General features: G+C 44.5%; 1 protein-coding gene across 1 annotated transcript in view; it reads left to right on the forward strand.

Annotated features, from left to right (window-relative positions):
• Positions 1-9,704: 9,704 nt before the first annotated feature.
• The window catches only part of LOC8028699 (neural cell adhesion molecule 1-like), a 47,122-nt gene continuing 28,840 nt past the window's right edge, over positions 9,705-27,986 (forward strand). The window contains exons 1-5 of the mRNA XM_042292571.1: positions 9,705-9,741; positions 9,836-10,042; positions 12,773-13,072; positions 16,807-17,097; positions 19,430-19,723. Coding sequence (XP_042148505.1) covers positions 9,705-9,741; positions 9,836-10,042; positions 12,773-13,072; positions 16,807-17,097; positions 19,430-19,723 — 1,129 coding nt within the window. The remainder of the gene's footprint in view (positions 9,742-9,835; positions 10,043-12,772; positions 13,073-16,806; positions 17,098-19,429; positions 19,724-27,986) is intronic.

Raw genomic sequence — 27,986 nt, forward strand, 5'->3', positions numbered from 1 at the left:
TTCTTCTCCTACGCTGCGTCCCAACAGCCAATCCTCGTAAGCGTCCGGAGCTCGTTGGTGAAGCCTCTTGGCCCCAACTCGACGACGCCAAAGTTCCGGGCGGGTCCGGGCGGGTTCCCAGTGCTTGCGCGAGGAAACAAATTTGTACTTTTGTTTCTTGCAAAATGGTCCACCGGTGTCGTGCGGCGTCTGCTAGGATCAGCGGAGAAGAGCCTCCGGAAGCCCAAAGCGAGCGCGCTTCGGAATCATGCGGGGGGGGGGGGGGGGGGGGGGGGAGGGAAGGGTGTTGCGTCGTTTATTTTATTGCTTGGTAGCGGGTATGTCGGCGGGCCATCGCTCGTTGTTTCTTGTTTCCGAACTTTCTAAACTGCATTTGTTTCTTTTCTTATCAAGAATACCAGACAAGAACTCCTCTCATAAATTATTCAAACGGTTCACTCCACTTATATTTTGCATTTCGACTAAAAAAATGCTTTCAGCGGCTCTGACCAGTCGTAAGGCAGGAGCTGGCCAGGACCAAAAACGTCAAGATTTCGTCACATGCCGCGCGCATTCGGCACCATGGGCGCCTCCGTAGGAGAAGGAGATTTTCGTGTCGTCCTGTTAAAATATGACGCACTGATATTTAGGTACTCTCTCCGTGCCCGCTGCCTTGCCAGAACCACAAGAGATGTGGAAACCGCAAAAAAGGTACAGGCTTCAATAGGATTCCAGGGCACCTTTAAATTCTGTGGTTCAAAGGAATCTTCAGTCAATGCGGGGGCCTCGAGCTCGTGTCACCATGACCGTCATTTCTTCCTCTCCGTCTGGTCACTGCAGTACTCTCCCCCCGCCCTCCTTCTTTAGTGAGGAGGCGGAGGTGACGAGCGTCTCTTTGTCTGAGATGTCCGGCGTGGTTAAAAGTTGTGACGTCTTTCGCGATACATGTATTGGGAACGCGACAGAACAGCACACGACAAAACAGCACGCGACAAAACAGCATGGTCAAAACAGCACGCGTCAAAACAGCACAGCGTCAAAACAGCACGGCGACAAAACAGCACGCGTCAAAATAGCACGCGACAAAACAGCACAGCGTCAAAACAGCACATCGACAAAAGAGCACGCCCCAAAACAGCACGGCGTCAAAACAGCACAGCGACAAAACAGCACGTATGTAGCAACTTCGAGCGCGCTCTTCACCTCTCTCTCTGCGCGAATAATTTTGAACCTCCTTGACCCTTTCATTTTTTGGTGCTACACTCTAAGAAAAAAAGGAGGAGAAAGGTAGCAACAGCGACTGTTCCTCCTTGTTGCGGACAAGTTGCCCAGAGAAGGGAGGAACGGCAGTTCGGATGAATAGAGGAGGACGAGTTCCTCCTTGTTGAGTTGGCGCAGGGGTAAAACATCGCGCTACTGACCAAGCGGTCAAAAGTTCGATCCTCAAAAAAGCGGGCTTTTTTTTTTTTTTCGTCAAGTTTGTTTTTAATTTTTATTTACCAAAACACGCATAAACAAACCCAGACCGATGAAAGGAAAATTAAAGTCCTTATTATTCACCGAGACGTTTTCCTCCTCCAGGCAGACCGGAGAAAGCTTTCGCCGTCCCGACTCATCTTCTTTCGGTTTCGTTTTTCGAGCACATCGCGCACGTTGTTTAATAAATTAATGTTGAGTTGATTGAGCTTCAGAGGCAGCGAAGGCCGCCTGTAATTCCGTCTCCCAATCCAAACGTGCAGAGCATTTCGGTTGCATTGACGTTTTTACCACTAATTTTATCAAACAAGCTAACGAAGCCGCTAGAAACAGCGCAGTTCCGGAGCAGTGCCAGCAGCGCTACATACACTGGGTAAGACGGCCGTCTCCGATTTGCGGGGCACACGCGGAACTACAGCAGCGAAACCACGAGGAACTGTGTCGACGTTGTCGACGTTATGGAAATCGCGGGAACTGCGTCCAATGTAGGCAGGTTTTCCTGCCGGCTGCCTGGGTGCCTTCCGTGCTGAGTTCGGTTCTGTTGTCCCGTGCCGAGTGCCAACCGGCATTCAACGTGATTCTGTATTTCTGCGTGTTAGCAACATCGTCAACGTGGTTCTGTATTTCTGCGTGTCAGCGACATCGTGATGGCAGCGTTGTGGGTTGTGAACAAAAGACTGGAATTATCGCCGATGTGACCGTGTGTTCGCGTATCAGTGGTGTAACAACAAGATGAGATGACGTAAACTGTTGGGCATTGATGCCGCTGGTCGGGCCGTGAATGGAGGGGGCGGGGTGTCGCAGGATGACATTCCGCTTTACATTAAAGAGTTTAAAACCACTTCAGGGATTAGGTGCAGTCGATCGACGTGTGGATAGTCATGTTGGAACGCTGGTCTGAACGGTAAGCTCCTATCGTACCGTGGCCAATGTGACTGTCGGTCCCCGAGAGCGATTGCGCTCTGGAGAAAAGACTGAACAGTACGAAAGTACCTATGACGGAAAGTACGTATATTTACAATGGAAGTTTAGCATTAAAAAAAAGGTAAAATCGAAAAAAAAAACGCTATCCTTTATTTTACTGTTTAAATATATTACGGTTCCTGTAGAAACTGCCCTCCTAGCGGCGCGCTGGGATGAGCGCTAGACGTTTTCGAGCTCGCAACGGCGTAGCTCGGTACACTTAACAGTTGCCGCAAGTCGCGGCTTCGACTGCATTCAAGTTGATCGAAAAGCGATTTCTCTGCCCGTGAGGCATCACTTCCAGCTGAGTGAATATCCGCTCTACAAAGATTAATTCAAGACGGCAATTGCAGTCGTGCGCGAACAGCACAAATAGAAAAACAAACACTACAATATAAATACTGGCTACGAAGGGCCGTGCGGGAAAACAAACTCATGGCTTCGAACCACAATGGAGAGGCTCGATATATTGGCTTTCAAATAATTACGGCATGATCGAGCGTTTTCTTTTTAATAAGAGATTCATCCCCTGAGCCATTAAAAGTAGTCTCAGATGTATGACATTGCTGGAAAAAATTGAACATGTTCGGAATATTTTTTATTGCTTAGGGAGTCACCGAAAAATTCCGTACGCTCAAAACGACCAGTATAAAAGACGGAAACGCAGGGCTCGGGAGTAGTGATCGGGGTAGTGTGCTGTTGTATTGATGTATGTATGTGCGATGCCTGTATATGCGCTCAATATATGTTCACCTGATGCTTGTAGTGTGCGTAACGTGTCTACATGTGTTGGAGATTCCCGAAGAAAAGAAAACGCAATTGTGGCGTAAGAAAAAAAAAATTTTTTTTGTAAAACATGAATTGGACGGTACTTAGCGCCACCTAGCCTAGCTACTCCCGATTACTCTGCTTGACCCTGCCATCTGGTGGCAAGTGATTTAACATCCTTTTACGCTACGCGGCTACGCCGTAATTTCGTGTTACCGTGCTGAGATAAGCCAAGAGGTTGCTTCGGATTTGCTTTTTTTTTTTTTTAGAGCGGCTTTTGGTTTTGCGGGCGAATGGTTTTCACTCCTCCGTGATGTGCGGTTGACGCAACGGTTGACGAAGGAATGGTGGCTCGAGGAATAGCAAAGGTAAGACATAAAGTGCGCGAACTGGGTGCCGGTTGTCTCCGTTGAACATCGCAGTGCTGACGATGAGAAGACTGAGTGACTGCATGCATTCGAAACGTAAGTTTCTTTACCTGGAGGGGTAAAGAAACTTCGGAAATAAATACAGTTCGCGGAAAGCTCGTGTTACGTTTTTATTTGGTGCTCCTCTCGCTTCGTACAATATACTTAGTGTTCTCGTTAAGCCGTATCGAGCTCTATTTGCTCGATTCGTGGCCGCCATAATGAGATGCAGTCGACGGAGGAACTTTTGCTCCCATGCTTAAGGGACGAAAGTTTCTCCCTTTCTGAAGGAACATATGTGTCAAGAGCGTTCCTCCCTTTAGGGAGGACTGTACTGACCCTTTTTTCTAAGAGTGTAGGTTATAAAGGAGGGAGGCATACTTGAAGAGATTGGGTAGTTAGAGGTTATATAGCTTCGCGTCGATGTTAGCCGCGTTGTCTGGTCTTTTTTTGTAGGACCAGCGAAAGCGGAAAAGTTATTGGGAACAAGAAATCCATAGTTCAAGTTATGAACCGTCTGGTTTGCGGCGGTCCGGTGAGGTTCCGTAGTACTCGCCGTCTCGTAATTACCACCTAAGCGTAAAACGCCTCCCCCCCCCCCCCCGCCCCCCACCCCCACCGCGCCCCCCCCCCCCCCCCCAAAAAAAAAAAAAAAAGCGGGAGATGCGTTGATTACAGATGCATTGTTAGAACCGGTAAGATAAGGTGACTTTAATGTCGAGCGTATTCAAGGTGTACCATTGGCACCGATTCTGCGTGGTTCATTCGCTGTGAATAAAATGTCGGGGAAACACGCGGCTGCAACTTGCAGGCGAGAAGTCGTTTTAAATTAAATTTACAGATTATTTCCGACGAAGGCCTCGACCGAGTGAAAACCAGTAAAGCAGAAACATACCACAGCCTCAATACTGCTGCCGTACAGCAATGGCTGAGCACACTGTTGCCGCACACGCTTTCTGTTGTTGTTTTTTTAAAACTAACGACAACACTAACCCGTCCAATTAATTCGTTATTATTTTTTTTTGTAGACGACATTGCCAGCAAACTTGCGCGTCAAAATTAGCAGAGCTGCTCGAAAAATAGCCAAAATACGCACAAGTAAAGGCTTCGGTACTGTCCAGGGAGCCTTCGTGTGCCCACCGAGTATACTCCCCACCCCGAACTTGCTCCAAAGAAAACGGATTTGACGAATTGGCCGCCGACGAGTTGGCTTTCGACGAATTGGCCTTGACCCTCCATTATTTTGCAGTGCCTACTTTGAGATATATATTATTTTTTAACTGCATACGCTATATTTAGGGTTCAGCGTTTTTGGCTTAAACCGAATAAAACCGGTAAAAGTACGCCGAATTATTTTTTATCAAATTCGGTTTTAATTGAAAAAGGTCAGTATTTTCGAGGAAGTTCGGAGAGGCAGAGAGGCATTACTGACCGTATGTCACTTCCTTTCACAGTTTTCAGCTTGTCTCCGAGATCGGTTCAATGTTCAACAAAAGCTCCGGGGGCCCAGGGGTCTTCAGACCGAAATCTGGGTCCTTCACCTGATAGGGAGTTGTGTTGCGAATTCCTTGTTCAAAGAAGAGAGTTTCATCGTGAACTGAACAATGAAAATCAAGAACGTCCATAAATGCCCCACATTTTTAACAGCTCTATAGCTTCCGTCTACTAGAGGAGGGCATGCATACGATTGCTTTAGTGTCGTTTCTGTGGTCGGCGCGAATTTACCACCCTTCCCAGTCGCGAAAATGGGGAAAAAACGCACTAAGTACAATGCTTGCAAATTTCTGGATCTTGAAATTTGGCTCTCCGACCGAAGTGGTAGTGAAGCTCATGTTCGTCCAGTGTACGTACAAACGAAAGCACACGACGATAATATCAGATCACGATAGGGTCCCAGTGCGCCTTGCAGAACAGGTCACGTCGGCTGCCACAGACAGAAATAATTAAGAAAATCAATACCTGGTTTATTCACTATACATTTCAAACAAACGCTTTTAAAGACTGCATTTTCGGCAGTATACTGGTTTTCGTCAATAAACCGAAAAGAACCGAGAAGTTTATGAGTCTACAAATATACACAGCAATAAACCGAAAATTTGTTTCGAATAAAAACCGAAAAAGGTAAGCCGAATTTAGAAATAATAAAAACTGAAAATGCCAAACCCTAGCTATATTGTCAATGTCCTGTTTTAAGACCGTGCTGTTTTGAGACCGTGCTGTTTTGAGACCGTGCTGTTTTGACGCTGTGCTGTTTTGACGTTGTGCTGTTTTGGCACGTGCTCTTCTGTCGCTGTGCCGTTTTGACGTTGTGCTGTTTTGTCGCATGCTATTTTGACGCGTGCTGTTTTGTCGTCGTGCTGTTTTGACGCTGTGCTGTTTTGACGCGTGCTGTTTTGACCGTGCTGTTTTGTCGCGTGCTGTTTTGTCGTGTGCTGTTCTGTCATGGTGCCACATGTATTGCGTGTTGACGAAACGAAATCAAACGTGGCAAGTTCCCTGGACAATGAGTTGGAAGGTCTGAGAAGAGTTGCGAAGTCCAGGAGTAAATCGCAAAAAAATAATCATACATCCCGAACGACATAACGACGGCGATTTCGGAAACATCTGCGGGCTCTATGGGGATTTTGTGATAGACCTTAACCAAATCTACTTTTCTAAAGATAGTAGCGCCCTCTAGGATGTCGCCAAAGTCCGGGATATTGGATATTGAATAACAATCGGGAACCTTAGCCTTGTTCGATGCCTGATGATCTCCACAGAGTAGCCACTCCCTTGTTTTCTTGGGCACCATGTAAGCGATAAGGACCTCAAGCTGGAAAATGTCGTGCATCGCCAAGTTCGAGCATGTGATTAAACCCATTTTTGGCTATTTGAAGGTGATCGAATGCCGGGCGTCTAGGTCTTACAAACACCGGAGGGCCCTTCTTCTCGATGCGATGAGTGTTATTTTGCTGGAAACTCTGGTCGGGCGCCGACGGGCGGAACACGATTGGAAACTCGTTAGCACTGACCTTCCACGGGGTATCCCATTCCGCTTGTGGAAGGGTAGGGCTGAGAGGTGGCATCTTCAATAGCAGAACTTGAATACCGAGTTGCGTCTCACCGTTCAGAAGCATGTTCCTCGGCAAGCCTACGGAAAGCGCGAAATGCCGTAAAAAATTCTGCTCCGATGATGGCTTGGGAGAAGTCCTCGATAATTAAAATCCAGCAAAACGTTCTGCGGAGCCCGATGTCAAGTGCTATAACGACTCCTCTTCGTATGCCTTGATCGAAGATCCCTTTACAGCTTGGAGCTGCTGAAATTCCTGGTGTTGATCACAATCCTCCATCGTAGGAGGTACAGTGCTAATCACACTTGTCTATAACGCGCGAGCGTGCGGCTTTCTCCGGGGAGCGCTAGACTGGTGGCATTCGCGGAAACTAAGCTAGTCACGTGGCGCAACATGGAACGGCCCGCTCGAGTGGTGTCCTGCCCATTCTGTCAGCTGGCGGCGAACGCAGAAGGCTGCTCGCAGGCTTTTTACAAGCATCATTGCTCGAATAATAAGCGAACTAGAGCATGAAGGCGTATCAACGATGTCGTCATCAAAAAAAAAAAAAGAAATATTATAAAGCACTTTACTTTTATCGCTTATCAAGCTGCTGATAGAGTGGGCAGGACACGCCTCGAGCGGGCCGTTCCATGTTGCGCCACGTGACTAGCTTCGTTTCCGCGAATACCACCAGTCTAGCGCTCCCCGGAGAAGGCCGCAGGCTCGTGCGTTATAGACAAGTGTGATTAGCACTGTACAATGCTGACTTCAGCCACAGTATCACTCAGAAAATGAACCCTCATGTGGCTTTCGGATACTTAAAAGATTCGGCCTGACGTGGGGCTCTCGACGGTGGTGGCCTTCAGCGGGAGCCCATCCTGTTTTCCGAGCGGGTACACGGTGGGCGACATTGCCTTAGGGATCGCCCATTGTGGTGGTGAAACTAGCATATTTCTGAGAATCAAACTCACGCTGACTTCAAAAGCTGTTGACCTCCGAAAAGAGAGCCTTTCCTACAACCCCTCCCAGCTCAAGCACGCATGATACCGAGTACGTCAGCGACGTGCTCGGACGTCCGCCACTCGTCGGGTGAACGTTTCTTGTGTCGACGCGAATTTCCATGGACTTCGGAGGCTGCAACGGTCGCACCTTCAGTTCGCGGAGCTCTTTACTTAGTTGACCAAATCTAGCCTCCAAACTACTGTTGAAGTCCAAGATCTGAGTGTAGCACTTACCTCGGTCGATGGTAAAATCCTGCTGAATGGTGAATCCTGCTGCAGTACAGAAATGCCATGACCACCGACATTCATTATCTGGTCTGCTACGTGAGCTAGTGTGTCGATCGAATCCGTCGTTGACGTGCTCGGTATCACGCGTGCTTGAGTTGGGAGGGGTTGGAGGAAAGGCTTCCTTTTCGTATGTCAACAGGTTTTGAAGTCGGCGTGAGTTTGATTCGGGTGTGTGTCGAATCAGCACCTCTCGAAGCTTGGTTCTCGAAGGGCTATTGTTCGACACGGGGGGGGGGGGGGGGGGGGGGTGCAGAGAGCGCAGTTTGTCTGCCAGCACTGCCACTGTTGCTTGCGGAATAGCCGAGACAACGTAATCAAACTTGGTCTGAGACAACACAATTCTTTTTTTTTTCTCTTTTTTTAAATATTGAATTAACCGTCAAAAACCCCACAGCTCAGAGTTTGATGAGCAGAATCCCGGGAGTGGAGCTTGACTAACCTTTTCGTCGCCCAAAGTATTGGTGGGGTCCCTGTTAGGGCGTTGTCGTAACAAAAGCTCATGGTGCTGATTGAAAGCCGTCATTCAGCTCACCAGAAGACCCAGAAGGAGCGTAGCTGGTTGAGGTGGGGGTCGCTTGGCCTCGGGTAATCAATATATAGAGGACGTTTCGTCTATATCACGTGTTTAATTAACAATATCTGCACAAGCTCAAATTCCGTGGCATCTTGAGCCGCTGCGGCGTCCTAAAGCTCGTTTCCCTGTGACCTTCCTCCTCTTCCTCTCCGGCTGGCCACTAGAGACATATAGAAACTGATTATTCGATGATATCTTAGCGAATCTTTCATAAGAGGCCTTCTATTGTTCTGGTTGTTCTGTTGCCCGACGTACTTCAGGCGTGTTGAGTCAGCATCGACAGAGGTATTCAGTGAGAAATCCTTATATTATGTAGGTAACAACGGGCATAAAACGCAGCTCCAGCGCACAATAGAAATAAAGGCTTAAAGATGGCGAGATAAATTACTCTGTCTTATTAGATGTTCGCTTGAAAAATACACTAATGAAGAAGTAAGAAAAAGGAACACAGACGCACCTGTTAGCGCAGAGTTATGTAAATTAAAACTTTAGACTTCATGACAGAGTTATGATACAATAATGGCTTAAGTTCGTTTTTGACCTTAATATAGGGAACTTTATTTTCAATAATGAAGCTCTGCTTTTGTAGTGCAGTGCCGCGCGCAACTAATAAGATTCTTGAGTTGTTCTCTGAATGGGCATCATTAAAAACAAAAGTTTGGGGCGCAAACGAGCTGGGTAGGGTTTAACATAATTATAGAAAAACTCCTGAGACTGGGGAAAAGACGAAGGACAACGCAACTAACAGAGTCTCAAGCACAGCTCATTGTAATTCTTTTGCAAAGACCTTATTAACCCGATAGATATGCCAAGAGTCAGGTTATAGAAATCATTGGGAATATCTCGGAATATTTTTACACTGTTGAAAATATAGAATCTACACAACCAATAACACTAGCTGTTTCGTTATTAAGAACTGTAAAATAACTTGTGACAAAACAATAAAAACCAAAAAGCATGTTATAAAGCGAATGTTATTTTAAATACTCTAGAACCGGTGCTGTCTGTACCTGTTATTTTGCTCTGCCTTCCTACAGTATTATCTCTTCATGACGAGTATCAGGCTTACCATCATGTTGAATGTACACCACACAACTGGATTTCAAGCATTTTTTTTATTAAATAAGTGGTCTAAAAACAACTTTCTTCTCTCTAGAGGGTAAAGAGAAAAATACACGCTAAGCATATTTTGCTATCGGGAAAGTTATTATTGAAAATGTCTACACTAAATCATTTTGACGTGAACATTAAAGGTTTAAAACTTAAAGGCGGATGTGTCGGCTAATTCATGAAAAATTTTAGGCAAGGTTATTGTGTACTTAGATCTTCACCTTCTTTCTTGCTTAGGCAAACCTCGGCCCGTGGTCACCTGGTGGAGGGACAAGCGATTGGTCGACGCCAACTTCACCGTGGCTGGCGATGGCAACGTGGTTCGAAATAGGTTTCATATTCATGAGCTCAAGCGCTCCGACTTTTTGACAGTGCTCACGTGCCAAGCGGTCAACAACAACGTCACCGTCGCCGCGTCACGCTCAATCACACTGGACATGAACCGTGAGTTTTATTATATCCAAGAGCCTTACGCTTCTAAATTTTCACTTCAAAGGTAGAGTTGGAGGTCGTTCTAAGCGGAGATGCCTATTGGTTTGCTCCCTGGTGATAGTTGATGGAGATAAATCCAAAACGCGAAAGAAGATCGATAGAGTAGACAATGTACATGCTGAAGGGGTGCAAAATGATATCCTGTCGTGGTTTCTTAAGATAAGAAATCAGTGTTACTTATTTTGATAGATAAATATTTTCCAAAATAAAATTTTCCTTTCAGAGAAGCCTGAAAGAAGCAAAATATCCACGAAGCTTGTTTCTTAGCATTGGAGTACTTTATGACGTGTTACCCAATCATGATAAAGACAAGCAGCACTGGTGTACTACGATTGCAATCAATAATGTGTCGCCTCAGTGTGATAGGAATGTGACAAGAAAATAGAATGTGGCAGTCTCTAAGCTACGAAGCGCCATAAAATTTAGGTTAGATCAGATGATGTTGCAAATATTTTTTTTAATATCTTAACACTAACATTCCAGTGCTGCAATGTAAAGTTAATTGAACAGAAACGGCTAGTCTAGGCCAGAATAAGTATTCCCCCTCCAATGTAGTATTTTTTTTTTTTACCCGCCGTGCGTTAAAAACAAATATTTAATCTGACGCACGTTTTTGTATTTACCATTCTCCCTTGATCAAATGGTTGCCTTTTTAGGAAAACAAATAAGATAAAGATGTCACCTGATGATGGATTATCCGCTTAGTTTGGCGTGCCGGATGTTCAACACAAAGAAGCGGTAAACTCCTCCAAAAGCAAACCAGGAGATAAAAAAAAGAAAAAAAAAAAACAAAAAAAACATGCGGTCAGTAAGATCACGCCTGCCTAAGAAGTTACATGTGGTATCGGTGTCGTGCAGGCGAGATAATGGCGTTCACGAGTAAAGAATCATCTAATTTCCGGCTGACAGCTTCGGTTTCAAGGTCACAAGATAAAAGGGTTTTCGTTGTCCATAAAGAAAAAATAAATTCACGATCAGTAAAAAAAAAAAAAAATTGCGCGACAATCACGCCGTGTGATGCGTTTAGTCAGCATCAGCTGTGCTGGTTATTCGACGATATGACGATGACAATGCATTGACATTGCACCGACCGTGCGTCGAAAAGTGATCTGATATTGAAATGACGTTGCGTTGATTTAGCGTCGATACGTTGCAGATGAATAAGTAATCGTAAGGTCCTGATACGTGTTCCTGCCAAATTTAGCGGGGAAACTGGATTAGTGCAAATGTCACGTGACGTAAATTTTTCCGCTAAATTTAGCGGGAAAGCTGAATTGGTGCATAGTTCACGTGACGTCAATTTTTCCGTTAAATTTAGAGGGGAAACTTCTAGTTTACGCTCACACCGTCGAAGAACCGGGGAGTGGGGCGCTAGCTGCTTGCGCTGTAAAATATATCGGGGAGCCGCATCATTTTATAGTTTTATTTAAATTGTCTTATGTGCTTAGTTAGGTTAGTTCGTTAATTAAAATTTTAATTTTTTGTTGCGAAAAGGTCCGTATTGTTTTACACAACAAATTCTTACCAAGTCGTGTTGCATGGGGGCTAGTGTAATGATTGATGTTTTATCGTTGGTAAAAATACCACGTTTACCTCAGTCAAGAATCAAGGAAACTGTCCAGAGTTATTTTCTCAACCTAATCAACCGGCGTGGTAGGTGTATTAACACAAATAGCGAAATTTTCGAGTCCTTTCCTGGTCAAAAAAAAAACGGTAAAACTGTACTAATTGTGAGAACATCTTTTTTATCACATGACTGGGGAATGTATTGCATATAGGCTTTACGATTCATCACTCAGCTTTTAGAAATATGAGACATGTATAAATTGTATGTAGATTGTGTTTTTAGCAGAATAAAAAATAATTATATGTTTATTCAATTAATGAGCTAACAAGAGAGTTCAGTTACCTTTGGCGCCATTTTCGTTTTGTTTCACTTTACATCGACAACGTAGATAGAGCGTCTGGACAATCTGGGTCGAATAGTGTAACTTGAGGCTTAACCCACATGACTCAAGCCTTGAGCCATCTGGGTTAAGATTTTGTAGACGACTATAGAATTTGGTTCAGTACTGTATATGAACTTGATGTGGTTATACACTCACTCGCCGCCAATTCATTTCAGTGTAGCGTCACTCGCAGCAAAACACGTATATTCACGCTCGCGATCCTTGGCCCCAGAGCACTATTTGCCGACACTCAATTTCATATTAAGGGGGGGGGGGGGGGGGGAGGGCGGGGGCGGGGGGGAGATAAAGCTTCAAGTTCACTTTTTATTACTACATAGGTCACAATACGTAATATAACTTCTATCACCAAGGTTGCTATAGTGAATGTAAGCTGTGCAGCATCTTTACCGAACATCTAAAGTTGACAATGATTTTTTGCATATGTTTTTAGTAGCACCCTTTAAGTGCCATATAAAAGCACTTTTGTACTCTGTTGGTTCTGCGCTTATTTAATTTTGATAGTATGTTTGCGGGACATGCATTATATTCGAAATATTGAAGCTTTCGAACTGTATTCATAAATGTTGATTTTTCATTCCTCAGTTTTTGGCACATTCTGGGTGTCGTTTCATTTAAAACGTTCCCCACATAATAGAGCAAGCGCGTAATGAACTTCCAACCTTTTAGTCATAAGAAAAGTGACGTTTTAGCTAAGTTTTATACCCCGTTCCAGTGATACCTCTTGACGTGGCGATCCAACCGCCGAAGCAGGCACTGTCAGCCGACCAGGAGGTGGAGCTGGTGTGTTCGTCGAGTGGGTCTCGACCGCCGGCGCTGCTTACCTGGTGGAAAAGCGGAGAGCAACTGGTTTCAACCAAAGAGCACCAGGTCCAAGAGGGCGTTAGCACCAGCTCCAGCGTGATCCTTTTCACGCCCAGGGTTGAAGACAACGGCCTGGTGCTCTCGTGTCGTGCAGAGAATCCGTTCATACCTGGAAGTGCCATCGAAGAAGGCTGGAAGCTGGATGTGTTTTGTAAGTATGGCGAAGTTCTGGAGTGACATAAATCTATAAAATGCCGATAATAGCTTTTAATATAAAACCAAAGTATGTTTTTATCCAGTCAGATTGATATTCCAATCAATGTTGAATGAGCTGCGGAGAATGGTGTTCTTAAATGGGTAGTGCTATCTTACTTCTTCGAGATTTGAAACTAGTTATATTTTAAAGTGGATTTAATTTAAAGTAGACTCATCCTTTGATTTCGATGTAGTTTTCAATTATAAAGAGGGGTTCTAATATTGGCGTCCAATTTTCATATTTTCACAATTCTTTTAGAAGCTATCAGCAACCTTTTTGTATAAGACGCCCTGTCGAGATAACGAATCAACACTACTTCTAGTGGTACCTCAAGTGGAATCACGCAGTCTGTACGTTAACACGCTCCGCTATATTGGATGGTTTGATATAACAAAAAACTATTTTATTACCAAAAAAAGTCGTTTCGAAGTTGTATTAATTAGTCTAATAAAAATCATTCTAATCAAAAGAACAAGCCTATTCAGTTTGAATGCTTAAAGAAATTGTTGAATACGACACTTTGCAGTGTATGTATGTACTTGGGGTTGTAACACGAACTGACTCAACAGTGTGCAGGTCGGCGTGCTAAAAATACCATGCGACGAGCTCCGATTGCGGGGAACTGTGGAGAATGTGTTTGAATGGGCTACCGCGGTCCTCGCTTGTCAAATTGTTGAAATCTGTTCTCTGGCTTAGCAATGCGGAGGCATTCCATGGGATATTCATTCAAGCCGCTTCCGTCCGATTGATCCCTCTCATATTTCCATCTTCTGTATGGTTTATGTTTATAGAATAAAATGATGTCTGGAAAGTAAACATACAGCATCATTGCATTTTAACTTAAATGACGAGGGCTACATTATCTGCATATTGTATGCACACGTTTCAACTGTGCTAGTATTGTGAATTAAAATATTTGCTGATTTGTGCTTTTAAAAGATGTATGTTTAAATAAATTTCCTTAAAAGGAATCTGAAGGGGTTCTGTATTTGAGGAAGCACACTTACATCGTCTTCATATATCATCACAGTCCACTCTAAACACCAGGGTTAATGTCATTAGAGGCCAGTCCAGACACAAACCCTGTGCACGGGAAATTTATAGGTAACGCGCTGCAGTAATATTTTCTCGTGTTAAAAAAAAAAAAAAAGCTGTTCACATAAGGAAATATAAATTGCCTTAAAAGGAATCCGAAGGGATCTGTTTTTGAGGAAAAACACTTGCATTGTCTTCATTTAGCCTCCAGGATCAGGAATGTCTATATTTCTTTTTTTCAGTTTGGCGCACGGGCGTTGCAGAAAATCATTTTCAAAGTACAGCTGAGGAATCTCCTTCCCCGAGCGTGACGTCATATACAGAGTTTTCGGGGTCTCCGCTATCGCGCGTCTTCAGCGCCTATCAAAGCTATAAGCACGCGCACTCTTGCTATTCAAAAACAAAAGGTAAAAAAAAACGACGTAACTACTGGTGCCAGTGCAAGGGAATATACCTGACAAGCTTGCAATTACACGAGGTGCCCACGCCCGCGACACATCGCTTGGCAGCCGAAAGATCTGGGCATGACATAATGACTGGTCGAAGATTTTTTGTGTTTTCTTGCGTGTCGTTACATCTTCCGGGAAACGAACGCGATATCCAGTTTCACGGGATAAAACTACTCTAGAATTTACCACTAACTCGTTTTCTTTTTTTCAAGAACCTCTTCAGCTTTCCTTTAAAATCAATCTCTACAACAGTTTTTTTACGTTTCATTCCTAAGTGTTTAGCTTCTCAATAACATGTGATGGGCGCTGTTATGTTCAGTTCAGCCGACCTAACTTTCGTCCCTCCTTCGTGCTGTTCCTTCTATGCTGGCCATCTCTTGCAGCCTCTCCTGAACACCTGCGACGCTGCCGAACGGCACGCGCCAAGAGCGCGCTCTGCTCTTTGCTTGTTTGTTTCCTTCTCTTTTTCTGCTTCGTTAATTAAAACAGCTTTATGATGTAACTCCGACTCGACTGGTCAATGCCTAGGCCGCCTCCACAGGCTTGTTAGCTATTATAAAAGTTTTAAGATACAAGCATATCTAATAAAATATCAGGAAACTCGCGTTTTGTTTTTATTAGAAGCCGCGAAACATTCGAACGGGAATCATTGTTTAAACAACCATTGAACATGAAACCAAAGGAATATTGTGCACCGAAGCTTTGAGTACAAGTTCTTTACATCTGTTTACTTATGACGTCCTCGCGGGTTACTGGCTCTGGGATTTTAGATACGTTTCCATTTGAACGGTGCATTAACAAGTGAAAGCCGTTTACAACTCCCCGTAACGCCTCCTCCTCAAGAGCTGAGCTCTTGAGGAGGAGAAGGGAAGGGTACTGAGGGAAACGTGTTCTCATGGGGGGGAGGGGGGGGGGGGGGGTCACATGATTTGGGGGAGGGGTCACGTGAGCCCCAGAGAAATTTTTCCGCTAGATTTAGCGGGGAAGGTCTTCTGCTACATTTAGCGGGGAAAATTTTCCGCTAAATCTAGTGGGGAAATTTTTCCGCTAGATTTAGCGGGGAAACGTTTCCGCTGGATTCAGCGGGGATATTTTTCTGCTAAATTTAGCGGGGGAACTTTTTCGCCCAATTTAGCGGGGAAATTTTTCCGCTAGATTTAGTGGGGACATTTTTCCGCTAAATTTACTGAGGGAATTGTTCCGCTAGATTTAGCGGGGAAATTACCCATAATGCACCGCGCGGTTACGCCGATAGTGACGCCGACGGCAACGGCGACGCCGCTCAAGCTCTAAACGGGCGCCTAAGAGCTGCGCTCTAAAACGTCTTGCATTGTTTCTTTGAAAGACAAATGTTTTGTCCTGTCTTCGTCCTTGTGTCGCCTTCTTCTGGTTCTCCCCCATTTAAGTTACCTTATTCACCAAGGTGCAGTAGTGTTAAATCATATAAAGAGACCATGAAAAGAAATTGGGCTGCAATGTTCCTGACTTTCCAAAAGCGTACTGCTCCTAGTCGGGCCCAAGTATATTTGCACAGGCCCCACTGATTCAGAGGCTTATTTGTCGCGGTGAAAGTGGGAGGATAAAAGGGGTCTATTTCTTTCAGTCTTCCTTTTCTTCCTTTCGCAAAGCTTGATCACGTAATCGTGGTATCGAAACCACCCGTCTGAAAACAGTCGAGCACGACTGATGTATTGGATACGACAAGTGCGTGAGCACTCTACTTCGGCTCGCAACTATCAATGCCTCGGCGGACACTCGGGTAGCCGGCTCACTTCCAAACACGGCGGTGATGGGAATAGCCGAACTATATTCCTGGAACATACCACGTGTTTTCTTCTTGGCCCACCCCAGCACGTGGCTATGAGTAGCTTTGGCGACATGAGGCATACACCAGGCCATATGCCCGTTGGTTCTGACTCCGACATAAATGGGATGAACGGTGCTAATATTTGTCGAATTTATTTGGCAACTGCCATTGCCTAGATAGAAAAACTGAGGCACGTTTATTCAGTTATTAACTTTAGGGAGTAATTATAAGAAGTATTTAACAAAAGTAGAAATATTGTCTATGGCTTTTTTTAAACGATTTGTATATTCACGCAACTATGTAGCCTGCAAGCTTGGACCAGTGTTAAAAACAGTTTTTTTTTTTTTGCATCTGCTAATATTGTTTGTTGTCGTTGTGTGTTCTTTCCCGATTTAAAGACAAACCAAGGGTGACCCTTCGTCTGGGCCAGAACCTCAAGGAACACGACATCCGTGAGGGGAGGGACGTCTACCTGGAGTGCCACGTGGACGCTAGTCCGCCTGCGACGGAGGTCACGTGGCTCTTTGAAGACCGCGAAGTGACCACCAACATGAGTGCTGGTGTCATTGTCAGCAACCAGTCGCTCGTGCTGCAGAAAGTGCGCAAGTCGAGACGGGGACGCTACACCTGCGTTGCAGTGAACCGCGAGGGACACGGCGCCAGTAACACCTTTGCCCTCAGAATAAAATGTGAGTGCACTCCTTCCTCTCACGTGCGAATGAGTTTTATTCGCGTGGAAACTATAGCTCAGCAATGAATTGATATGTGATCTTAAAGGGCCCGTGAAACGATTTTTGGGTTGGGATAAATCAGTTTAGATTGGGATTTTACTAATAGCACATCGTTCAGTGGAGCAAAAGAAAAAAAGTAGGAAGTCAAAAGCCTGACTTTCAGTGCGAAAATTTGAAAACAGAGCGGACTATTTCGGTTCTCTTCCCCTTCGCAACCTCTCTGCCTTTTCACTGTGATACATCCGCGGTCCCAAAAACGCGTCATCGGGTCCGAACTGACGTCACACGCAACCGGACCTCACTTATTCCCTTCACCTCTAAGCTGACATTTTGGTGGAAGCTACGCGCTTGCCGGACCAATCAGCCGCCTCCCTTTCATCACGTGACTTCATTCTCTGCAGCCACATTTGCCACGCTCACGTGGCAAGTGTGGCTGGCCCAACGACACGTAGCTTCAACAGCACTGTCAGCTTCGGAACAAACGGGGTGGGGAAAGCAACTTTTGTCTGAATTTTGAGCGACGGGCTAATCTTCTAGGGGGACAATGGCTATGTCCGGGTAGACAAATCAGATTCCGAGCGAAAGGGGCCTCCCTTCTTTTCGTCGTCTTGAAGTGTTTAAGGAATGCGCGATTTACGAGTTGAGGAGGAAAGCTAAACAGGAAAAAGTTGGAAAAGCGTTTCATGACCCCTTTAACAGTTGGGTTAACACGTAAAAGTTAGCAAATTAGTAGGGCTGGGCGTCGATTAAAAGTTTTAACCCGATTAATCGTCACCCTTTAATCGATTAATTAATCGATTAATCGGTCTCGTTTATTTCATTGCAAAATATTAAAAAAAGTTTTTTTTTTTTTTTGCTGAATTTATGATAAACGGTGCAATGTACAACGCGGATTATGAATTAATCAAGATCACTATCAGAGATCTTTCACAAAATATTACGTTTGCTGCGTGAAGCAAAGATGTTCGTTGATATTCTCTAAAAAGAGCGACTTCCTTTCATTGTTCACAATAGTCTCTACTGCGCTAAACAGACACTCGAGCGACATTGAAATGGCCGGGGACTGGCGTAACCTCTGCCCTAAATATGATGCTAAAAATATATCGCCTCTATACAGTTTACCTTATTCTAAAATTTGACCTAAAGTTCGCCCTTCGTACAGGCGTACTCGTCCACGTCTGCGTTATGTAAGTGTTTAATTTTGAGTCCTTTGGTTCGTCTAAATTTTACCGATTAACCAGTTAAATATTTTAATCGCGATTAAAGCATTAATCGATTAATCGGTAGGTTAATCGATCAATTGCCCAGCCCTACAAATTAGCGTAACGAAATTGCAGTGATCATGTGTAGCGTGTTACACCACTTGTTGCTTTGAATTATTTGAGCAATTGGGTAAGAAACATCAAACTTATAGCGACAATTACTGAAGTTCATTGATAACATGAATTTTGTTCTCCTATATCCCAAATAATTACAGTAAGTTTCGATAATTAAATGAAATATCCCGTCCCCCTGTTCGTCTCAATAAGGTAACAATATAGACTAATGTAGAATACGTAAAAAATGAAAAAAAAAACACCTGAGAGAGTGCATTCTTGAGGTATATTTTGTAACAGCGTCCGAAGTGCTAATGAACAATGTGGTGAAATCAGTCACCATCCTTTTTAGAGTCATGCTCTTTCCGAAACGTAAGTGTACCTGTAATAGTTAAAACTCTGTTTCACTCTTGTTAAAATAGCGTTTATTACCCTCCGTAAAGTTAAGTATAATTCATATATTTTTCTTGCGTAAGTTAATTAAAATAGGTTTGTTAAATTGCCAAGGTGCATACACTCTAAATATGATGACATTCTTGGAGATCGTTGCTTTCTTTTCGTCAATTCCAAGTGACTTACGTTGATGGCGATTCCCTAATTCTATTAATTATTGTGGAACATCAGACAACTTTGACTGTATGAACGAACGTGATGCATTTCAGGAATATTACCCCACAGATCATTAATCAATCCTCGTGATGATAGCTGAATGTGAAGCCAGTGGCTTCCTTCGTGTTTGTATTGATTTGTACTGTTCCCATTTCCCCATCCCTCTTGGCTTCTACCGTGTGGGCACACGGGGGTCAGGCCCACACAAGATTTCTTTTCCTATCATCCTTCCGGCGGTTCCAGCCACAATGATGCGCACGTTCGCAATTGTATTGTTTGTTTGTTTTATCGGTCGGGCACATATGAGGACGGGAGCTTAGAAAGTGATCTCTGACCTCCGCAACCTGTTCTCTGCACGTGCACAGTCGCTCCGGTCTGCAAAGCTGGCCAGAAACGCCTGTACGGCGTTTCCAGGCTGGAGTCCTTGGCGGTCCGGTGTGAACTGGAGGCCGACCCTTCGGACGTGACCTTCCACTGGCGGTTCAACAGCTCGTCTAGCGGCAAGCGGCTCGACCTGGCCAGCTACAGCCACGCGCTCACGCACAGCACTGCCGTGTACTCGCCCCAAGGGGAAGAGGACTTCGGCTTCCTGCTCTGCTGGGGCACAAATGAGGTCGGAAAGCAGCTCGCGCCTTGCAACTTCACCGTTGTCCCAGCCGGTGAGCATTCGTCTATATAGTCCGTTTCGGATCAAGTCCTGCCGTAGCTCACGCTACTCAGCCGCCTTACTGGCTCTGTGAATAAAGAAAAAAAAAAATCCTCTCTGGCTTCGAGGCCAAGCGTCGGCCTACGAATCCCCGGGTGGCGGGTTCGAAACCCGGCCGGGGTGCCCGCGATATGACGGAGGCATATTACGGAGAAGCCGCCGTGTAACCTAGCCTTGGATTGCACGTCAAAAGACCACCCGCGTGGTGGAAATGAGTCGTCAGTTTTCCACTGGGTGTCGCGCCAGAAGTCTGTCGCTAGATATAGTTTGGAATGGAAAACCTCCAAATGGGGGGAGGGGGGGGGGGGGGGGGTTAGCTCGCGCTGCGATCCGATTGGTATAGTCACGCAGCTCCGAAGTTGCATCCTCGTGGCGCTCATCACTTCCGTGCGCTCGCCATTACCGACTATTTCAGTCAAGTACGATTGAACGCGCCACGATCTTACGGTGTTTTTTGTTCGTGATTTGTTTTCCCAGTAAAAGCAACGCCAGAATGGCAATGAGATCCGTGACAACGAACTTTTCGGTTCTGCTCGATTGGCTCGATTTGATCTTAGCGTAGGCCGGGGTCAGATGGCCGTAACGCTAAACAGGGTAGAATAGATTGATGAAAGCAAAAGCATTCGCCCTTCGCATTCGGGTGCCTCTACCCTGCCTCAAACGGGCGGCGGAGAAAAGCTCACCGGAGAAAAGCTCACCGGAGAAAAGCTCACCGGAGATAAGCTCACCGGAGAAAAGCTCACCGCAAAACCGGCAGATGCGGAGAAAAGCTCACCAATATTTTTTTAGCTTAGCTTGATTCTGCGTAAAACGTGGAAATTTAACACAATTCGCATTCGTCACTTCATTAAAAATATCTCCTCGTTTTTGTAATATTCTTGAGGTTCATTGGGCATATTTACTAATTCCTCAGAAATTAGTAATCACCCATTCTGTAAATTAATGAAGCCGCAAGTATAAAATCAGAACATCGTACACCGGTAAAAAAGGCAACAATTTATTGACAGCTGAGGGTGCGCCGTCGGTAGCCCTGTCAGATAAAGAGGTTTGTTTTTTGCGAGCTAATATGAAGAGCGGTGAGTGAATCGCTTGAGGTCCAAATATTGTGTAGTGCTCAATAGATAAGTAGATATTTGTTAATGTAATCAGTGTCGGCTGCGCTGTATTATTTATGTTAATTTCACTAACAAAACTTTAGTTGCGAGAACAGGTTCGCCCTGTCTTGTTTGTTGTATTCACTCCGTCGTCGTCGTTTGAGCAGTTTTCATCATGCATAACGTTTACCAACTCACCCAGTTCGCTACCTTACAGAAGACTACTTCGTATATAGGTCGCGGGTAACAACGGTGACAGTGTGCCGCTCTGAAGGTCATGAGTGGCTCACCGTAGAAGGGCACTATCACACAAAGGAAACTTGTGGAAACACCAGCACGAACGGCTAGAAAACGTGCATGTCCGTGGAAGAAAGAAGCCTCGATATCCTATTGACTGTTTTATCCTGTTTTCAAATGTTAACAAAAGCTTCAAAGAGAATTTCAGGCACCGCGGCGTTGCGCGTGCACTTTTGAATTTTCGGCATTTACACCTTTGATTTTTAGGTTTTAGGCAGTCATCATTACCTTTTTTTTTAACTTTTTCCTGTTCTTCAAGTTCACAAACATTTTAGTTAGGCTTTCGTTGCCTCGAGAGTAAGCCACAAAAAACACTGACCCGCGATTATTAATTTGGGAGCAATATACCCATTAAGCTTAACAAATATTACAAAAGAGGACATTTTATTTTTTACAAAGCTGACGAATTTTAATGATAATAAATTGATATATGTTACGCACGATCCAACAGCCTCCACATAAAAAGAAGAAAAAATATCGGTGAGCCTTTCTGCGCATACGCTCAATGGCCGGTGAGCATTTCTCCGCATCCGCCGGTTTTGCGGTGAGCTTTTCTCCGGTGAGCTTATCTCCGGTGAGCTTTTCTCCGGTGAGCTTTTCTCCGGTGAGCCTTTCTCCGGGATTCGCCTCAAACAGCTTGGGACAACCAATCGCTGCATTCTACGAAGGGTGCTCGGTGATTAATTAGGCTGAGTATATGTGAAACAATGGGACGAAAAAAAACAAGTTTGTACTACGACAAAGATCATAACGTATCACGCTTTTTTGTTGTTTGTTTAATATTTTTTGACGTGTTAATATATTTTCAACATTACTATTCGCCGAGTTTTCTTTGTGAGTTGCAGTGATTGGCTCTTCCAACTGCTTGGCGGTAAGGTAGGTACGGTGCTTGTCAATGTTATACGGAACACGGGAACTGTGTGTGTCTGTGTTTTTCTCCTCACGGAGTGCTTCCCTGGCGGTAAACGGGTTACGCCTTTTTGACCTAGCTATGGACAAACTATCCCACACTGCTACGTAAAAATATTGCTGTTCGGCTTCCGCTGAGGAGGGGGACAATTTGCATCTAATTTAGCCCGTAAGTGATGACGTCACAGCATGGCGCTATGTTTCGAACAACACGTTGCTAGTGCCGTTGTTACGAACAAATGCATATGGGCTGAACGAGAGGTTAGAAATGGTCCAATAAAAACAAAATGTCTGAATATTTATATAACTTTTTTTATAAGCGTTGTCTCTTCTTAATATCTAATCATGACTACTTTTTCTCTCGTCCCGTACGAGAAAACGATAATAAAAGCCCGTACTAGCAGTCGACACAATACACCTTCGCGGGATCAGTTTTTTTTTCTTTTTTTGAAGTAGTACGCGATTGCGTTAATTAAGTTCGTGACGAGTGCGAATTTTTCGGATCAACTTTCTGCGGGATTTCGGAAGCGATCGAAGAGTTCTCGTGCACAGCTTTGATCGATGCTCGAGGTTTGCGAGCGCGCGAACGCCTGCCCTTAGAGGCCGATTTACGTACGACAACGACGTGAAGTGTATCAACGTCGAAGTTCAGGCGAGTGCATGTTTCAAGTAGTTCAGACGGCAAAGAAGTTACTTCAGTGCACATTTGGTAGATAAAACGGACTCGACAAACAGATATATAACTTACCCGACGCTATTATTCAGCTCTTAGGCAATATGGGGTCTGACTCAAAACGGAAAATTCAGCAGTACATTTTCTAATTGTGATTATTACCAGCCGGTTCGAAACATACACCCTATTGAGGGCCTTAAAAATGAAGCTTCGGGTGTCATACTGCTGATGTTAGATTCAAAATGATTGGTTCTTCTTTACATAGCACGCCAACTGCAAAATCAGGGAGGGCCTGATACTGCTTTGATATCAAGCTCTAAACAAATGGTTCTCCTGCTGTATTTTTAGCAGATTTTCATACGTGTGATGATTTTCGTCAGACAGTATCCGGTATTGCACGCAAATACAATTAGTTCTTGTAAACATGATGAGTTTTCCTAAACCTGCCCTGCCCCCTCCCCCCCCCCCCCCCCCCAAAAAAAAAAAGGTTTAATTATGCAAGCAATTAAATATGTTACCGAAGGCAATTCAGCCATTCCGTACGCGTTCGTCATGCGTTCGTCCTCTGCAGCAGGCATCTCGAGAAGTCTCGAGGATCGGAAGTTGCCGTCCCAAATACTTTAAAAACAGCCAATTCTCGGTAAACGTCCGTCGTGGTGAGTGCGACAGCTAGGGTTTATATATCTATTATTTTTAGACGTTGAAATTCAGCGTCCATATTTTTGAACAATGTTTTTTTTTTCTTCTGAGCGATATCCTGTCCCATAATCGTCGATAGCAACGCCTCTAGCAACGGCTTGTTCAAAGCGGTGACGCCACACATTTGGGGCCAATTTTATAACGATCACTAACCAGGTCTCCCATCTTGCTAAGGTCTCACTATACCGTGTTTCAGCTTACTTCCAGAAAAAGCCGACTCTACGAGATAATAGGGGGTTTTCGTAAATTCATTTCGCCGTCCCGCAATGCTGTCGCAACCCGCTACGATACCGAGAACTCTACAGTAAAGTCATCGGCGTGTAGGCGCAGTAGCGGCTTCTCCGTCTCGGAGAGCTTAGTGGAGGAGGAAACGCGGTCTACGAAAACTTCCTAATGGGACCAGCCAAACAGCGCCCAAATTGCAAGTCACTGAGCCTTTTTTCTTTATGGTTGGTTCAGCGGTGACAAAACACATAAAGAAACGTGACGATCGAATACCATGATTATGCGCTTTTGACGCTGTCTGATTGATCCCATGAGCTTGTAGCACCTGCTGCGTCTAAACTTCTGAAACGAAGTATGTATATATTTCATCCTCAAATTGATATTTAAGTTTATTTTTAGTTTTTACCCTTACAATCTTTATTTACTTTAAGTTGACTTTAAGTCTGCTGTATTCTAAGACAGGATCAAAGAGGGGTAAATTTAGATTATAATATATTTTTTTTCTATTCACCCCAACTTAAAATCTCTTAGGATAGGAATGTCCCAATAACCCCCCACAGTTTGCGTTTTTGCGCATAAATTTGGAAATCAATGTACATTATTTGTTGTAGAGTGTTTTTCTTATACGACTGCAATGATGTGTAGGTATTTCAACTGTTAAACATGATATAGTACGTGTGCTTATATCCTTTTATGTCTTGTTTGAAAAGGGAAACATATCGAAAAAAACTTAGCAAGAAAATCAGGCTGTCACGCGTTGTTATACCAGGCTATACAATCGTTCTATGTGTTTAGCATACCAACAGTGAAAAAGATGCATCAATACTATAATTATTGATTCAATCTTTATTTTTAAATTTCTAAGAATTTTTTTGATTGTTTCATTGGGCTAACCAGTGGTTCTCAACCATTGATATTTCGCGGACCCCTTGTGGGTCGGTAGCGAAGTTGGAGGACCCAGTTCGAGGTGAGGGGAGGAGAAAGGTATAGGTTAAATATAATAATAATTTAAAAAAAGATTATATAACTAAGGGCTAGTGTGAACTAGACCTCTCTTATTGACATGCACACGAGAAAACTCGCCCGAAAACTGAAACATATCTGCTCAACCTGAAACAAGACAACTTTTATTGCCGGGCTTGACTGATGAGGTGGGGCTTCGCGGACCCCTAGAATCCCTTCGCGAATGCCAAAGGGTACGGGGACCCCCATTTGAGAACCACTAGGCTAGAGTGTTGCACTCAAATCAGTGAACTTGATACCTTGTTACGAACTTTCTAGTGTGAATACTTTAAATATAAACTTCTGAGACTATCGTAAAGCCTGTAATATTTTGTACGTGCTTAATTTATAAAACAAGCTGCTGTAAAATTATATGAAATTGAAATCGCGACCTTCGTGTAGCCTTATAACAAGGGTTCCGTTTTTCCAGGTGAATTCCATAAAAATTTAAAAAAACTTTCGACGAAGAAGTTTTTGCCGATTCGGATTTATCAGGAAAATCCCAAATTTGGAGTTTATTTACAAAAGGAACTTTACATTCTAGATCGTCAAGGTTTGTTCAAGAGAACGGGTCATGGTACCATGATACCTCTGGGTCCCGACCTAAGCCATTGGTTTGGTTTCTAGTCCGGACCACACTATTTTATGCTTCGTAGAAGAAGGAGTGATTGTGTTTTAGAATAGTGTAGCTATGAAACAGTATAATTCAACGGAGGGGACGGGCAGCTGAAGGTTACATTCTTCCCAGCGACTACATGCGGACGTTTAGTTATTGCAAAGTATCGACTGTTATTAGGGTAATCCTTCTTTGTAATATTTTTTGTGAGACAGTTTGTATTGGCAAGTGCAAAGCGCTAATGGCAAATGCATTTGCGGAAATATTCGATACCGGTGAGTTCTGATTAATTTGAGCACACATATATCCGCTCTTCTTTCAATTCTTACTTCGAATTTAGAAAACTTGAAAACAAAATAAAATTAAGCTCCGTACTCTAAAGAATTCAAAATAAAATAAATATGAATTCGAATCCCAATTTAGATTTTTCAGCTTAAAACGAAGTCTAAGAAACAACCTCCAAATTTCACGAGAGATGAACCCCGGAAACACGGAATCCTACTTATAACGAAACTCAAAGGTAGTCGAACATGCGACTTCAAAGCTAAGAATAGCCATTGAGAAGCTTCAGGGTGGCCAACTGGGTTTTGTTAAAGGGAAGCTGAAGAGTTTTCGAAAAAAATGATTTAATGGTCGATTCGGACGTGTTTGTGCCTGCTGAGTCCAAATATTACAACCGTTTGGCCCAAAATAATCCTTAAACGTGAAAAAAAGCGAAGAAATCAGAAGCGATCGCCGCAGCGGCACGCCATTGGCTAGTGAGGCGTGACGCGCCTCTTCGTCATAAAAGGACCATCTCGATTCTCGTTTGCTCCGTCGCTTGCGAAAGTAGCCGGGCGTCGAGTCTTCTGCTCTTATAAATCGGGTTCTGAGGCCAGATTCATAAAAAACCTCTTACCTACGACAACTTAGCTACGAAGTTCGTAAAGTTACGATCATCGTAAGATGAGACGAGAACGGTATTCACAAACGCGTTCTTAAGTGAGAGGAGGAAAGTTACGACCTCTTACGGAGAAACGATGACTTCCGGTGCTGTTGCTATGGCAATGGCGTCTTCGGCAAAACGAACAACCAATTAGAGAGCTAGGCATAGTTCGGAGCACGTGGATTTTTAATAACAAACACAGGCTAACCACTCGTTGATAGACAGCTCCGTGTATGTCCTGTCCTGTCTGTGTGTAAATCTGTAGTGTTCAAGCTGATTCTCATAAACACGGGCGACCTTTCCACCACCGCTTGTCTGGGGTTCGTGTCCGTGCAGTGGTATATCGACGCTAACTGGATTTAAACGCTTCGTTGACTGCTACAAACTCGATCGCTACGAAGTCAACACAACTGTCATCGTTGGTAAAAGCCCCGTGCCAGTCGTTTGCAAAGCGACGTAGAAGGAAACAAACCGCCGCGGCGTTTCTCGCAGGCTCGGAAATGCAGGAGTGAGCCGACGTTAAAAAAGATACGTTTGAACTACGAGAGTGTCAGCAAGAGCCACGCAAATACCTGTTCACACTCGGAGCGGACGCGTGCGTTTGATCGAAGTGGTGGATTCAGACTGCGTTTCCGTAAGCGCTTCGGGACCGATCTTCTACGATTGCAACTCGATACTGACGTGACACTCGGCAAAGAAAGGTTGGACCGGCATCGCGTAGCTCCCACAAACTGATACAGCTCGACAGTTAAAAATGGCATACTAATAACAAAGTGTACATACCGTGTTGCGAAGGTAATCCATACCGCGTTTATTTGAGCTCTATATCACACAAAACAAGGAGATAGAATCGAGGAGTCCCTTTTCGACGACAGCGTTCGTCACCGCTGCCTCGGAAAACAAGGTGATTGAGATGGTAAGGGGAATCGGTTGACCTCGGAAATTTAGTTCAGCTATCAAACTATTCATACGGGGAGGGTCCACAAGGGTCGCGCGGGCATATTCCATTCAGCAAGCCAGCCGGTCGTGGGCAGACGGTCTTGGCCAAGGACCGTCTGAGCAATGCTGCGCCGGAACGGGTCGGAGTGCCTGCTAGGCCTATATATTCTGCCGAGCTCGCTTGGTCGGTGGGATCGTCGCCTTTGTTGCCTTTTCCGGGTGTCTGGATCCAGCGTTCATGTTCGTCGTGGTCGGTTTCAAGTACTTCTTCATTTCTTTCTTGCTGCTTGAAGTCGGGACGCGCAAGAAGAGCAGGTAGAAAAATAAATGTCCGTTGCGTCGTCGCGACCGAGCAACCGAGCGACGTTGTCGGCCATGTTAATTTGATCCTAGAAAGTGCGTAAGACAGCTTCGGAGCTGTCGTAGGATTTTGTCGTAACCTGCGCAAGAGTTACGACAATTTCGTTTCGAGAATACGGATTTTCTCTCAAATTTGTCGTACGCATTTTTTTCGTCGTAAGTTCGCTTTGAGAATCTGGCCTCTGCTTCTGATTTTTCGAAATCTTTCGGTGGATGCGAAAGAGGAATGTGTCCAGACGACCCTCGACGTGACAAAGTACGCGTTCTTGCCGTTAACAAAGTAGGAAAATGACCCCCCGCAGCAATAAACGCAGACACGAAGAAACGCTTGCGCGGCCGCGACATCGCAGGCTTCATACCTTCAGGATAGTAATCTAGAACGTTGACAATAAGCGGAGTGCTATTGACGGGACGCCTCAAGCCGGATTAGCGTGACCCTCCCCAAAAACGGTCGTCAGAGGACAAGGATTCTGCACA

This window comes from Ixodes scapularis, unplaced genomic scaffold (genome assembly GCF_016920785.2).
Source record: "Ixodes scapularis isolate PalLabHiFi unplaced genomic scaffold, ASM1692078v2 PGA_scaffold0__279_contigs__length_252992795, whole genome shotgun sequence".
NCBI classification, from domain to species: Eukaryota; Metazoa; Arthropoda; class Arachnida; order Ixodida; family Ixodidae; genus Ixodes; species Ixodes scapularis.